Source organism: Geospiza fortis, unplaced genomic scaffold (genome assembly GCF_000277835.1).
Source record: "Geospiza fortis unplaced genomic scaffold, GeoFor_1.0 scaffold576, whole genome shotgun sequence".
NCBI classification, from domain to species: domain Eukaryota; kingdom Metazoa; phylum Chordata; class Aves; order Passeriformes; family Thraupidae; genus Geospiza; species Geospiza fortis.
The window spans coordinates 207,382-221,581 of NW_005054603.1; the positions used below are offsets into that span (position 1 = coordinate 207,382).

The window sequence follows — 14,200 nt, forward strand, 5'->3', positions numbered from 1 at the left end:
AACCCCCCCCCCTGCCGCATTCCCGGGGCTCCCCGGAGGAGACAAATCCCACCTGGAGGAGTCAGACTCATCTGGCAGCTCCGCCTCCCGCAGCCTCAGCTGATCCCACCGGGAAGGGGGTGAGGAGGGGAACCGAGGTCGGGACAGAGGCAGCCGGAAAGGAACGCTCGGGAGCAGCTGCTGGAAAACGATTGTGTCGCCTGGATCAAGGAAAACCAGGGGGAAAGGAAAACCTCCCTGCTTGGGGTGGCTCGGGGGGTGGTTGGGGTGTCCTGGGCAGGGCTGGGAGTGGGGCTGGGCGATCCCTGTGGGTCCCTTCCCACCAGGATCTTCCATGGTTTGGTGAAAACTGGGCTGGGAACACATCCCTGGGGCTGGAACGGTGGCTCGGGGCTGGGGGGACATGAGGGAGGACAGGGAGGGGATGTGGGGTGTCCCAAGGACACGAGAGGGGACCGTGAGGACACGAGGGGTGTCCCGAGGACACGAGGGGTGACAGAGCTGGTGGCAGAGCCAGCCCAGGGGAGCCACAGGGCCCCACTGAGGTCTGGCCCCGCTCCGGGCACTGATTCAGGGCCCAGCCACAGCCAGGGTGACATCGGTGCCACTGCAGCACCCCAAACCCGTGCCCCAAAACCCACCCGTGCTGCACTCCCTGATCCAGGATCCACTGATCCAGGGTGATCCAGGATCCACTGATCCAGGATGATCTGAGATCCATTCTGAGATCCAAGCCTGAGATCCAATGATCCACCGTGATCTGAGATCCAGGATCCACAAATCCAGGAAGGTCTGAGATCCACTGATTCAGGAAGGTCCAGGATCCACTGATCCATGCTGATCCGAGATCCTCTGATCCAGGAAGGTCCAAGATCCACTGACCTAGGACAGTCCAGGATCCACAAATCCAGGAAGGTCTGAGATCCATTGATCCAGGATGGTCTGAGATCTTCTGATCCAGGAAGGTCCAGGATCCACTGATCCAGGATGATCCAAGATCCCTTCCCACCATCTCCCACAGTGCTGGACCACGTCCTGTCCCCACATCTCCATCTCCCACCTGGAGCATCCCAAAATCCACCAGGAAAAGGGCACGGGGGTGACACAAAGGTCCTTATCCCAGGCACTGGGGGGGTTTCCTGGATTGCTGAGTCCTCCCTGGACCTGATGTGGGAGGAGATGGAGTTTTTCCCTTTTTTCCATTATCAGGAAATGCCCAGGAATATTCCAGTTAAATCCAGGATTTTCCCAGATTCCCCCCCTCCTTTTCCCCTCTCCTGTGGGGAAATATCCTAGATAAATCCAGGATTTTCCCAAATTCCCATCCTCGTTTTCCCCTCTCCCTGGCAGAGGTGGAGTCACCAACAAATCCAGGGAATATTTTCCTTCCCACTGCTCCAAATTAACACCTGGGAATCCCCACCCCAGCAGGGATAAAGGGCTGAAAAAAGGGATTTAGAGGAATTCATGGAATCCAAGCCATCCAGGAATCTTTGCCATCCCATGGATATTCCCTAAATCCTTCCTCCTACACAAACCCCACATCATCTGCTTGAGCCATTCCGTGAAATTTCCCCATCTCCAGAATGCTGGAGTGGTTTGGGTGGAAAAGGGACCTTAAATCCCAACCAGTTCCATGGGCAGGGACAATTCCCACTGCCCCAGGTGGATCCAAGCCTCAGTGTCCAACCTGGCCTGGGCACTGCCAGGGATCCAGGGGCAGCCCCAGCAAATCTGGGAATTCCAACCCAGCTCCTCCCCACCTTCCCAGGGAGGAATTTTTGGATAGAAACCAATTAAAATCCCCCCAAAATTTCGGCAAAACTTGGTTTCTGCTCAGGGCAATGAGGGAGGGTGGAATCCAACTCTCATCCAGGGATTTTCTTGCCCCTGGATCCCCCATAAGCCTGGGTGCTCCGGCAGCAGCCAGGTGTCCAAAGGGGATGAGGGATTTTATCCTTTATGGGATTCAGGGGTCAGGTTTTTCCCCGGGGATGCACAGAGCCAGACGAGGCGTTAATGAAACAGTTAAATGCTGTATTTGTTTAATTGGAATTACACCAGGATAAATGTCCAACATGCTAATTTCTAACAGAATTGAACCTGTAAACCATGCAGTCCTTTCTCCAACCATTCCAGCTCTTTTTCCTCTTGGAATCAGTAGCTCTGCTAGCGAGTTTTAAGGAAAAAAAAAAACAAACAAAACCAAACCAACAACAAAATTTCCCTTTAAAGTTAAACCTAAATTTGCTAAATTTTCCCCTTATTGTGCAACGACTTGTGCAAAAAAAGCTGTTTTCACCACCTCGGTTCCCAAAATCAGGTCCTTCCACCCCAAAATCAAAGGGAAAAGGGGGGGTTTTCCTGGCAAAACAGAATCTGAGGGATGAGCCAAGGCAGGGAGCAGCTTGGACAGGACAGGATTCCAGAGCTGCCCACGGAATTTTTGGGAAGCTGCAGGTGGGGATGGATCCCAGCTCCAGGAAAAGCTTCCCAAATCCAGCCCTGGGGACAAGAGAGGGGCTGGAGCAGCAGCTTTGGGGTGAAGCAAGCCCCCCCTTCCATCCCGGAATTTTTGGGGTGAATCCCAGCCAATCCTGGCGTGTTCTGGTCACTTCCCACTGATCCACGGCGTTCCCAGTGGACAGCAGAGCTGGGATCATCCTGGGATGGGATTTATGGGATTTGCGTTCCCTTGGAGCTGCCAGCAGTGGGATAAATATGGAATCATGCCGGGGGGATACGAGGGGTCTCCAGCCCCGTGGAGCTGTAGGAAAAATGGGACAGAGATCCCAAAAATCCTCCGGGATCCAGGGATGGGACACGAATCCAGCTGGAGCGTGGGACGGTGTTTGGATGCTCCAAACCCCTCCAAGGCCCCAAAAAGCACCAAACCCAACCCAGAACTAATGGGAAAAGCCCAGCGGAGGCAGGAGACACCCAAGGGTGAGGAATCTCTGCCTGGGATTTGGGTTCTGGCTGGAATCTCTGCCTGGGATTTGGGTTCTGGCTGGAATTCGATCCCAAAACTTCGTCACGAGGGACGTGGCAGCAGAGATGTCCCCAGAGTGGCCCCAGCTCCGTCCCAGCCTCACTTCCAAGGAATTTGGGGCCACCAGGACCCTTCCCACAGCTCCTGTCCGAAATTCCACCTTCCCCAAAGCAGCCAATTCTGGAGGAAACAACCCCAAAACAGCATCATCCCAACTCCTCCCGCCCCCATCTGAGCGGGAGCTGGGATTGGATCTGGAACAAAGTGCAAAAATCACTGTGAGCATCTGGCTTGAACTCCAGCCCCAGGAATACCCAAAAAATCCCAGGAAAACCCCTCCTTTCCCACCTCCCAGGTGCTGGTGGCTCAGGGAGAACATCCCATGGATGGGTTGGGCCGCAAATTCCCACTTTGGACACCTTTTATGGGATTATTCCCAACTCCTGGAATGCCTGACAACTCCTGAAGAAGGAAAGAAGCTTCTTGGGAAGCTAAATTTGAATTTTAATATAATTTTTTCCCACTGCTGCTGGAGTATATTTGCTGGAGCCGGGAAAATTATGGGATAATCCAATTTTCTTAAAAAATAAAATCCACTAAGGAACGCTCAGTGGATGTGGAGCGAGGTGTGAGAGCAGCAATTATTCATTCTGGGAAGCTGGAAATCTTGGATTTGGGCCCTGCCCTCGTTTCCCACCCCCCTTTCAAATTCCCCGCAGCGACTTTTCCCTCCTAAGCAATTCCATCCGTGTCGGAGGACACCCATCATTAGGAAGAGACTGAGAGGGGATTTGGGATGTCTTCCAGGGCTTTTTTTTTTTTTTTTGGGGCAATCTGTTTAAAAGATTAATTTTGTTCGGGAGTGATGGAACATCTCTTGGAACAAAAAGTTAATTAGGACCAGAGTCCCAAAATCCCATTTTTCATCCCGGGCTCTGACTTGCGGTTCCGGCTCTTGACCTCCCGAGATCAGGAACTCCCAGAATCTCTGCCTTGGCCGGATTTGACTTCCCCAGCAGCAAATCCCGAGTGCCAGGAGCTGGTTTGGAGGATCCCAATCCTGGTTTTTCCAAAAAAAAAGCTCCTGAAGGAGCGAGGAAACCCATCCCAGGTTGCTGCTCCTGGAATCCGGGAGATGGGAAGGGGATCCTGCATGGGTTTGGGAAGAGTGGGAGCTGCCTGGAGCACCTGAAATGAGGCTTTGCTGGGGATTTTTTTGTGGGAATACCTCGTGGAGGGCAATATAGGAGGGGAAAGTGGAATTTCAGGATGGCAGCACAAAATCCCTTCCCTGCATCCCGGGGTTTCTGCTCCCTCTCCATCCCACTCCCAGAACTCCCGTCCCTTGTCCCTCTGGGTCGTTTCCAGAGCTGTCTCCAAAGCTGATCCCTTTCTGGCCACGCTGACTCCAACTTTCCTTCACCTGCTGCTTTTCCCGTCATTCCTCTTCCATGTCCCCCCAGGAGGAGCTCACAAGGAACCCCCGATCCCTCTCCAAATCCAAGGAATTACAAATGTTCCCTCTTATCAATGAAAACAATCCCTTGGTCCCTGTAGCTGGAGATGGCCGGGACAGCCTAAGAGCTCCAAGGGGGTCATTCCTGACCGTGTTCCCGTTTAATTTTGGGATTGAGCCAAAGGAACCTTCTCCAAATGAAAACCGACCCCAAAACATTGCTGAGGAGCAAGGTGGGAAGGTAAAACCTCTGGACTGGTGCGTCCAGAGGGTTGGGAATGGGCACAGGAGCAGCAGCTCAGGGCTGCAACAACCACCAGGGAGATCGGAATTCCCTTTGAGGGCTTGGGAATGTGGCTGGATAATGTGAGGGATTAGGGGCAAGGTGAGAAGGAAGGGCAAAAATCCCCCTCTGGAAGTGGAACCCTGGGATTAAATCCTGTTGGTGGCTGCCTGGTTTGAGCAGAGAATTCCTGGGGACCTTCAGGACAGGGGGAATTTTATCCACAGGCACTTTGGAGCAGCGCTGCTCCATGGGGAATCTCCCACTGCCTCCAGGAGATTCCCACTGGTCCAGCCCCAAAACTTCCCAGGGAAGTTTTCCCCATGGAGCCATCAGGAGCAGAGGGAGGATGGGACACCAGCATGGAAAAGAGAGGGAAAATCCTTCCCTCTCTGGGAATCTGTCCCTTCTGGGACTCTGGGACATGCCAGTGTGCTTTCCTTCTATCCCTGTGGAGCATCCATCCCTTCCTGCTCCCCATCCATGGATGTGTCCAGGAGATTCCCAGCTCCAGCCAGGGTGGCCTAGGGGAGTTTTCCCCATTGAGCCATCAGGAGCAGAGGGAGGATGCGATACCAGCATGGAAAAGAAAGGGAAAAATCCCTCCTGGACACTGGCAGATCCCAGTGTGCCTTCCCCTCATCCCTGCGAGCATCCATGCCTTCCCTTTCCCTATCCATGGATGTGTCCAGCAGCATCCCAGCCCCGCAGTGCTGCCGCAGGACACGTCCCCAGATTATCCTTCAGCTGTTTTTTTTCCCAAATCTGATCAAGGAGGCTGCTCCAAACCCTTCTCCGTGATCCCACAGCCCCTGGCAGGTCCCGGAGTGGAGCTCAGGGATGGCTACGGACATGTGGGAAAGGGTCGCGATTCCAGGGATTTGCAGGCTAACATGGAAATCAGCTTGTGGAGGGGGAAAAGAGGAGAAAAATCCCCTGGGAAATCCCTTTTTCCTACCTAAATCCAAACCACAGGGCACCCTCAGGGTGACCCTCTTCCCTCTGCCCAGAGAACCCACGGCTCTTCCCAGATTTCTCAGTTTTCCAAGGGAATAAATTAACAGAAGGAAGGCAGGATGATCCCTTCAATTTGGCTTTGACAAAAACAAAAACAAAAAACCCAGTCCGGGTGTGAACTTCTCCCAGGCTCCAAGAATTCCCATCACTTCCTAAACCCCTGAAAATAGGAGTTTATCCAGGACACTCCTGCCACCACCTCTTTTTCCCAGGATTGTTGCACCAGGAGCGTTTTGCCATCGGGGGGGGGAAGCTCCGCGGAGACTTTCCAGGCGAATAAAAAAATACAAATCTTCTCTCCCAACGAGATTCCTGAAGTCCAGGCCGCAGGAAGGAGATCCCGAGCCCCTCAGGAGTGGTGGCTGTTGATGAGGCCACGCAGCTGCTTGGCCACGGTGTCGATCAACTTCTGCTTGTCCCGCTCGTTTTTCCGGAATTGGGCGAAAACGTTGTTTTTCCTGCTGGTGTCCCGCATCCTGCACGGAGCACAGACAGGTTATGGAACAGGGATTGGGAATGTCCAGTGGTCTGAGAGGGGAACATGGAATTTCCAGGCTCTACACCAATTTTTGGGGCATTTCTCATCCCAGTCAATGCCACTTTAGGGTCTCCCCAGTTCCCGCTCATTTTTCCGGAATTGGGTGAAAATGTTGTTTTTCCTGCTGGTGTCCCGCATCCTGCACGGAGCACACACAGGTTATGGAATAGAGATTGGGAATGTCCAGCGGTCTGAGAGGAGAATATGGAATTTCAAGCATCTACACCAATTTTTTGGGCATTTTTCATCCCAATCATTGCCACTTTGGAGTCTCCCCAGTTCACGCTCTTTTTTTCTGGAAATGAGTGAAAACATTTTTCTTGCTGGTGTCCCGCATGCTGCACGGAGCACAAACAGGTTATGGAACAGGGATTGGGAATGTCCAGTGGTCTGAGAGGAGAACATGAAATTCCAAGCCTCTACACCAATTTTTGGGGCATTTTTCAGGCTTTAAATCCCTCCAATCCCAATCAACACCATTTTGGAGTCTCCCCAATTCCTGCTCATTTTCCAGAATTGGGCGAAAACCTTGTTTTTCCTGCTGGTGTCCCGCATCCTGCACAGAGCACAAACAGGTTATGGAACAGGGATTGGGAATGTCCAGTGCTCAGGGATGAGCACGTGGAATTTCAACCCTTTAAACCAGTTTTTGGGGCATTTTTATCCAAATCATGGAGCCACTTAGGGGTCTCCCCAGTTCCCACTCTTTTTTCCTGGAATTGGGTGAAAACGTTGTTTTTCCTGCTGGTGTCCCGCATCCTGAACGGAGCACAGACAGGTTATGGAACAGGGATTGGGAATGTCCAGTGGTCTGAGAGGGGAACATGGAATTTCCAGGCTCTACACCAAATTTTGGGGCATTTTTTATCCCAACCAATGCCACTTTGGGGTCTCCCCAGTTCCCGCTAATTTTTCCAGAACTGGGCGAAAACCTTGTTTTTCCTGCTGGCATCCTGCATCCTGCATGGAGCACAAACAGGTTATGGAACAGGGATTGGGAATATCCAGTTGTCTGAAAGGAGCACATGGAATTTCCAGGCTCTACACCAATTTTTTTTGGAAATTTTCAGGTGTTTTTGCTTTAAACCCCTCTAATCCCAATCAATACCACTTTGGGGTCTCTCCCCAATTCCCGAATGCAGGAAATCCTGAATCCTGCACTTGGATCCCTCTTCCAAGCAGGGATTTCTCCATCCCCACATCACTTCTTGTGGCGGCGATGGAATTTGAGGAGGAAATTTGAAAATCAGCACAGAATCCACAGAATTAAGGCTTTTTACTTAAAACTTGCATGCACGAGATGCAGCTTTGGGGGAGGCTGGGAAGGTCTGAAGCTGTGAATTTAAATTTTATAAAATATTCCAGGGAATCACGGAATGCTTGAGTTGGAAGGGACCTTGAATCCCATCCATTTCCAACCCCACTGCCATGGGCAGGGGCACTGTCCACGATCCCATTTTCCCCTCAGTGAATAAAAGATATAAATTATATAAATGTATATAATTTATATTAAATGTAACACGGAATAATTCCCATTCCGGCAAGGAATCCAGCTGTTTGGAAGGAGCACGGGGTCTCCAGGAGGTCTCCATAAATCCAGAGCCCAGCAGAGCAAGAGGTGGGATGGGGGCAAAGCTGGGGAGGGGTTCATGCACTCCTGAATTCCCAGATCCATATTTTGGAGGGGACAGGGCTTGGGACACTTCCCAAGGGTGCTGAGAAGGGAAAAAAAAAAAATCCCACCAGGATCAACCTTCCAGCAGCTCCTGAAGGCACAACCTCCCCAAATCCAACCTGCTGGGGCTCGGCTCCTCCAAATTATCCCAATTTGTAAAAGATTTTCTGGGTAAATCAGATCTGGCAGAGGCTGAGGGCTTTGGATGCATCCCATAATCCCAGTTTTTTGGCTGTGGGGACCTAAAGGAAGCGCTGAAGTGACAAGGACACGGCGCTGATGGTCCCTGGGAAGCTGGCACTGGATCATCCCGAGGATCTGGAGCCAACTGAGCACAACCCCAACCTCTCCAACCTTCCGGAACACAAACAAACAAACACCCAAGGTTTTCCAGGCTTCAATCTCCTCGAAAGAGCCACAGGGAATCTGAAATGTTCCCAAAAACCACCAGGCTTGGATCTGGAATCCAGGATAACAGCTTTATCCCAAAGGGGAATTTACTGGGGTTACCAGAGACGGAGCTGCCCTCCCAACAGGAACAGGAGAGTTTGGAGCACTTCCAGCCAGCAAAAAATCGGGATTTGTTTGTTTTTCCCTATTTTTTCAGCCACAGAAGGTTGGCAGCTGCTCCTCCAGGAGAACCAGGGAGCGATTGTGCCAGCAGCAAGTGGGGTTTGGAGTGGCCCAGGTCCTGCTATCGTGGATTTGGGGATAATTATCCTCCCCTGGAGCTCCAAACGAGGTCTCCAGGAGCTCTCACGGGTTCCAGAGGGACATCAGAGGTGCTGGAAGTTGATCTGTACCTTTGGAAAGCTCTTCCCAGCTGTTCCACGCACCGGGAATTTGAAGCTTTTCCAACCCAGCACCTTTGGGGCCATTTCCCACCCCGTGGGACCTGCCGGGGTCCACGGAATGTTCTGGAAGCAGCGCACATTCCGTGTGAGAAAACCTTGGGGTGCGTTGGGATGAGCTGGATGGATAAACCTCTGGATCAGCATGGAAAGGGATTGCAGCTGGAGCCCTGATCCCCAAACAAACCCACAGAGGTGGATCTGGAAAAGTCTGGGAGCTGCTGGGAGCTGCTGGAATTTCCAGACACCATGTGAAGGTGCAAACACTGAGCTACTAACTATTATTAATTAATCAAGATACAGGAGAGAAAATCCTGCAGGATTTGGGACAAGCTGTGCAGCTCCATGGGGTTTTTTCCCTGAGAAGAGCCTTGGGATAACTGGGAGTGCCCATAACAAACCCACAGAGGTGGATCTGGTGAAGTCAGGGAGCTGCTGGAATCTCCAGACACCATGTGAAGGTGCAAGCACTGACACATTAAATATTATTAATAATTAAGCTGCCTACAGGACACAAAATCCTGCAGGATTTGGGACGAGCTGTGCAGCTCCCCAGTTTTATTTCTCTGAGCAGAGCCTCGGGATGACCGGGAGCTCCCTTAACAACCCACAGAGGTGGATCTGGTGAAGTCTGGGAGCTGCTGGAATCTCCAGACACAACGTGAAGGTGCAAACTCTGAGACATTAAATATTATGAATTAATTAAGCTGCCTACAGGACACAAAATCCTGCAGGATTCCTGTCAGGCTATGCGGATCCACAGTTCTTTTTCCTGAGCAGAGCTTTGGAATAACTGAGAGTGGCCACAACAAACCCACAGAGGTGGATCTGGAAAAGTCTGGGAGCATCTGGGAGCTGCTGGAATCTCCAGCCACCATGTGAAGGTGCAAGCACTGAGGCATTAATTAATTAAGATACAGGAGAGAAAATCCTGCAGGATTTGGGACAGGCTGTGCAGCTCCATGGGGTTTTTTCCCTGAGAAGAGCCTTGGGATAACTGGGAGCACCCACAACAAACTCACAGAGGTGGATCTGGAAAAGTCTGGGAGCATCTGGGAGCTGCTGGAATCTCCAGCCACCATGTGAAGGTGCAAGCACTGGCGATTATGGTATTATTAATTAATTAAGATACAGGACATAAAATCCTGCAGGATTCGGGTTGGGCTCTGCAGCTCCCCGGTTTTATTTCTCCGAGCAGAGCCTCGGGATAACCGCGGGTTTGGAAGCCGGTCCCAGGATTAGGAGTGAAAGGAAGGGAAAGGCGAGCTCGGCGCTGTCCCCACCCCTGTCAACAAACACCACCTCGGAGAGAGCCGAGCTTTGTCTCAATTAATCCGGGAGGGGAAGAAAGCAGCGGGGTAAAAGCTCCTCTTTTAGCTCTAATTAGTGCATTTGGGAGGATCGGGTTGCGCAGGGCCCCGCTCCAGAGGCACTTTGCATTTCCAGCGTTTCGGGCTCCATTGAGAGCGGACAATCGGGGCCCTGCCAGGTGAGGGTGAAAGCCCGAGCGAGCGCATACTTACACCCGGGATATCCTGGGAGAGACACAGACACCGCGGTGATAAGGGACACAGATAACCAGGAGAACAGGTTACAGGCTGAGCCGGCCCCTGCTCAGAATTCCCCCCGGGATTCCCGGCGGGATGGGAGGCAGAGGATGTGCCTGGCGCGAGGAGCCTCGGGAGAGCTCCTGGGGGATGGAGAGAGACCCCTCCGAGGGGATCCCTGGCAGTGACCAAGGCCAGGATGGACACTGGGGCTTGGAGCAGCCTGGGATGGTGGCAGGTGCCCCTGCCCATGGATGGGAGAGGGAATGAGATGATCCTTAAGGTTCCTTCCCACCCAACCCATTCCAGGATTCTGGAGCCCCTCTGCTCCAGCAGAGCTGGGAATGTTCCCCTGGAGAAGGGAAAATTCCAGGGAATCCTCAGAGTGCCTGCAGGGGCTCCAGGAGAGCTGGAGAGGGACTGGGGACAAGGCCTGCAGGGGCAGGAGCCAGGGAATGGCTCCCACTGGGAAAGGGGAGATTGGGCTGGCATCTTGGCAAGGAATTCCTGGCTGGGCTGGAATTCCCAGATTTGCTGGGGCTGCCCCTGGATCCCTGGCAGTGCCCAAGGCCAGGTTGGACCCACCTGGGAGGTGTCCCTGCCCATGGATGGGGTGGGAACAGGATGATCCTTAAAGTTCCTTCCAACCCAACCCAACCCATGATTTTATGACTTTATGAAATGAGCCAGGCTGGGGTTTGGTGACATTTTAACGCCGCTGAGTGTGGAGCTGCTCTCCTGCTGTCCCACCGCCTTCCCAGTCTCTACCACGACCCCAGCTCACTGCCTGCCTCAATTCCCCGGCTCTCCCAGATGCTGCATGGCCAAACTCCCAGATTTTGGGTGTCCCTTTATTTTAGCTCTGAATAAACCTCTCACTTTCCCATCACAGATATTGGGTCACGAATTCCCTGTGTGTCACAGAATTATCCTGGCTGGAAGAGCCCTCCAAGGTCACCAAATCCAACCATCCCCAGCATTTCCACACCCATCCCTGACCCACGGCGCCAAATAACCCCGGGACAAGATAAACCATAAAATACCAGTATAAACACAACGCCATGAGGTGTAAAAGTCCTTTTAAACCCAGTTTAGTCCCTGTTTCCCTCACTGGTGCCCCGGGAGTGTCCTGAGGTGCTGTGACATCCGTCCTTCTCCTCCGGTGGAGAGGAGCTGGACCGTGGTGACACTGAGGGAACCCCAAAGTTCACAAACACCCCAAGGTCGCTCACAGAATCAGAGATCCAGGGAATAATTTGGGTTGGAAGGGATCTTTAAAGCCCACCCAGTGCCACCCCATGTCACCACTGTGCCACGGTGCTCCAGCCCCGTCCAGCCCGGCCTTGGGCACTCTCAGGGATGCAGCTGGGGTTGGATTAACCACGGAATCAGAGCATGAGGGGCAGTTTGAGGTGATTTGGGGTCTCTCCTCCTCCTTGAGGAGGAGGTGATGAGTTTAGGGTTGGGGCCACACTTCCAGAAGAACATTCAAGGCCCCTGGATGCCGGGAAGTGTCCAAGGCTGGGTTGGACAGAGCTTGGAGCAGCCTGGGACAGTGGAAGGTGTCCTGCCCATGGAGCTGGATGGGCTTTAAGGTCCCTTTGCCACCCAGACCATTCCATGACTCCACGAGGATCCCCTCCTGCCCTCTCCTCCGTGCAGGACCCAGCACTGCAGCGCCCGTGCCAGGAGCCGCTCAGAAAACGCTAAATTCCCGCTTTTTGGCTCGTTCTCTGTCCCACCAGCTGGAAAACGACCTGGGAGGTCTGCCGGGAGCAGGAGCAGAGTGGATCCTACCCAAGCCAGCTTGGAGCTGGACCAGCGGAGATCATCTGGGAGACCCACCACGGGCAGGGGTGACAGGCAAAGCAAATCCCGCTTTTCCTGAGGCAAATCCCGCAGCGTTCCCGGGACTGGCAGAGCCCCCCAGGAGCCAGCCCGGAGCCCCGGGCGCTGTTCCCGGCAGCGCTCCAGGGTTTGGGATGGAGCCGTGCGGAGCATGAGAACGACGGCCCTCAAAGGATGGATTGAGGGAGCCCCGGAGGCTCCTCCGGCCCCACGGAACCGGGATCGGGGCTCTCCGGGAACCCTGCCGGAGGGAGGTGGGAGAAACGGGAAAAAATGAGAATAGAAAGGAATGGAAATAAAAATGATAGGGCTGTGTAGAAATAGAAAAAAAATAAATAGAAATAGAAAGAGAGAAATAGAAAGAAATTGAAATATAAAAATATAAAAATATGGAAGTATGGAAATATAGAAATTTAGATAAAAATACAGAAACAGAAATGAATAGGAAATAAAATATGGAAATAAAAATAGGCATAAATAGAACTGTAGAAATAAAAAAAATAAAAGTATAGAAATATAGAAATACAGAAATAGAAATAAAAATATAGAAATATAGAAATATAGAAATATAGAAATATAGAAATATAGAAATATAGAAATATAGAAATATAGAAATATAGAAATATAGAAATATAGAAATATAGAAATATAGAAATATAGAAATATAGAAATATAGAAATATAGAAATATAGAAATATAGAAATATAGAAATATAGAAATACATAAATAAAGAAATATAGAAATATGGAAATATTGAAATAAAGAAATATAGAAATATGGAAACGTAGCAATATAGAAATAGAGATAAAAATACAGAAGCAGAAATAGAAAATAAAACATAGAAATAGAACTAAAATAGAAATAAAATACAGAAGTAGAAATAAAACAGAAATAAAATACAGAAATAGAAATGAAAACAGAAATAAATAGAACAATAGAAATAAATAGAAATAAAAATATAGAAACAGAAACAAAATACAAAAATCAAAATAAATATAGAAATAAACAGAACTATAGAAATGTAGAAAAAATATAGAAATAGAAATAAATTTTAAAAGAAATACATAGAAATAGAAATATAGAACTATAGAAATAAATAGAAATAAAAATACAGAAATAGAAATAAATATAGAATTAAATATAAATAAATAGAAACAGAAATAAATAAAATTCAAAATATAGAAATAGAAATGAAAATAGAAATAAAAAGAAATACAAATACAGAAATACAGAGATAGAATGGAATAAAATAGAATATCCTCAGGTGGAAGGGAACCTACAACAACGTGGTCCAACTGCCCGACCACTTCACGATCAAAAGTTGTTCATGGCATTGCCCAAACACTGAAAAATTCAGGATAGCCACTCCTGCCTGCAGGCCAGCACATTTTAAAGGATTTTGGAGCTGGAGGTTCATCTTTACAGCCAAATTTTCTGGTAGGACAAGGAAAACTCTGCTTAAGAGCCAATGAAAAGAAGGACCCACAGCCAAGCCATTGGATTTGGATAACGTGGGATTCGGGTCAATGCGATAAAATGGGATTTTTCCATCTGAGCTCCCTCTGTCCACCCGGGGCCGAGATCTTTGCTCACAGGGATGGAAAGAGCTGCTAAAGCACGATGGGGGTGGAAATTCTCCTGGGATTCGGGGGCCACACTCACTTTTCCAGCAGGGTGAGGGCTGTGTTGGGGTTCACACGAAGGTACTTGCACGTGGGCTGTCCGTAGTCGGCCAAATATGTCGACCAATCCCACTGGATGAACAGATCCAGGAGCTGGAAAGGGAAAAAACAAACGGGGTTTGAAAAAGCTGGAAAAGGGAGCAGGTAGATGGCAGAGGTCCTGGGCAGGTGGAGTTATCCATAAAAAAATTAATGCAGGTTTTACTAATTGGTTTAATATTACTCTGTTAAGGTTTCATCATTAATTGATTGTACTTCATTGTTAATTTAGGAATACTTAACATTGATTAATGCAGGGCTGTATTAATTTA

General features: G+C 50.2%; 1 protein-coding gene across 1 annotated transcript in view; it reads right to left on the bottom strand.

The window, feature by feature from the left end:
- Positions 1-3,475: 3,475 nt before the first annotated feature.
- Positions 3,476-14,200, bottom strand: part of EXOC6B (exocyst complex component 6B) — a 254,020-nt gene continuing 243,295 nt past the window's right edge. The window contains exons 18-19 of the mRNA XM_031064544.1: positions 13,870-13,982; positions 3,476-6,224 (exon numbers count right to left, since the gene is read on the bottom strand). Of these exons, the coding sequence (XP_030920404.1) occupies positions 6,098-6,224; positions 13,870-13,982 (240 nt within the window). The 3' untranslated portion in view covers positions 3,476-6,097. The remainder of the gene's footprint in view (positions 6,225-13,869; positions 13,983-14,200) is intronic.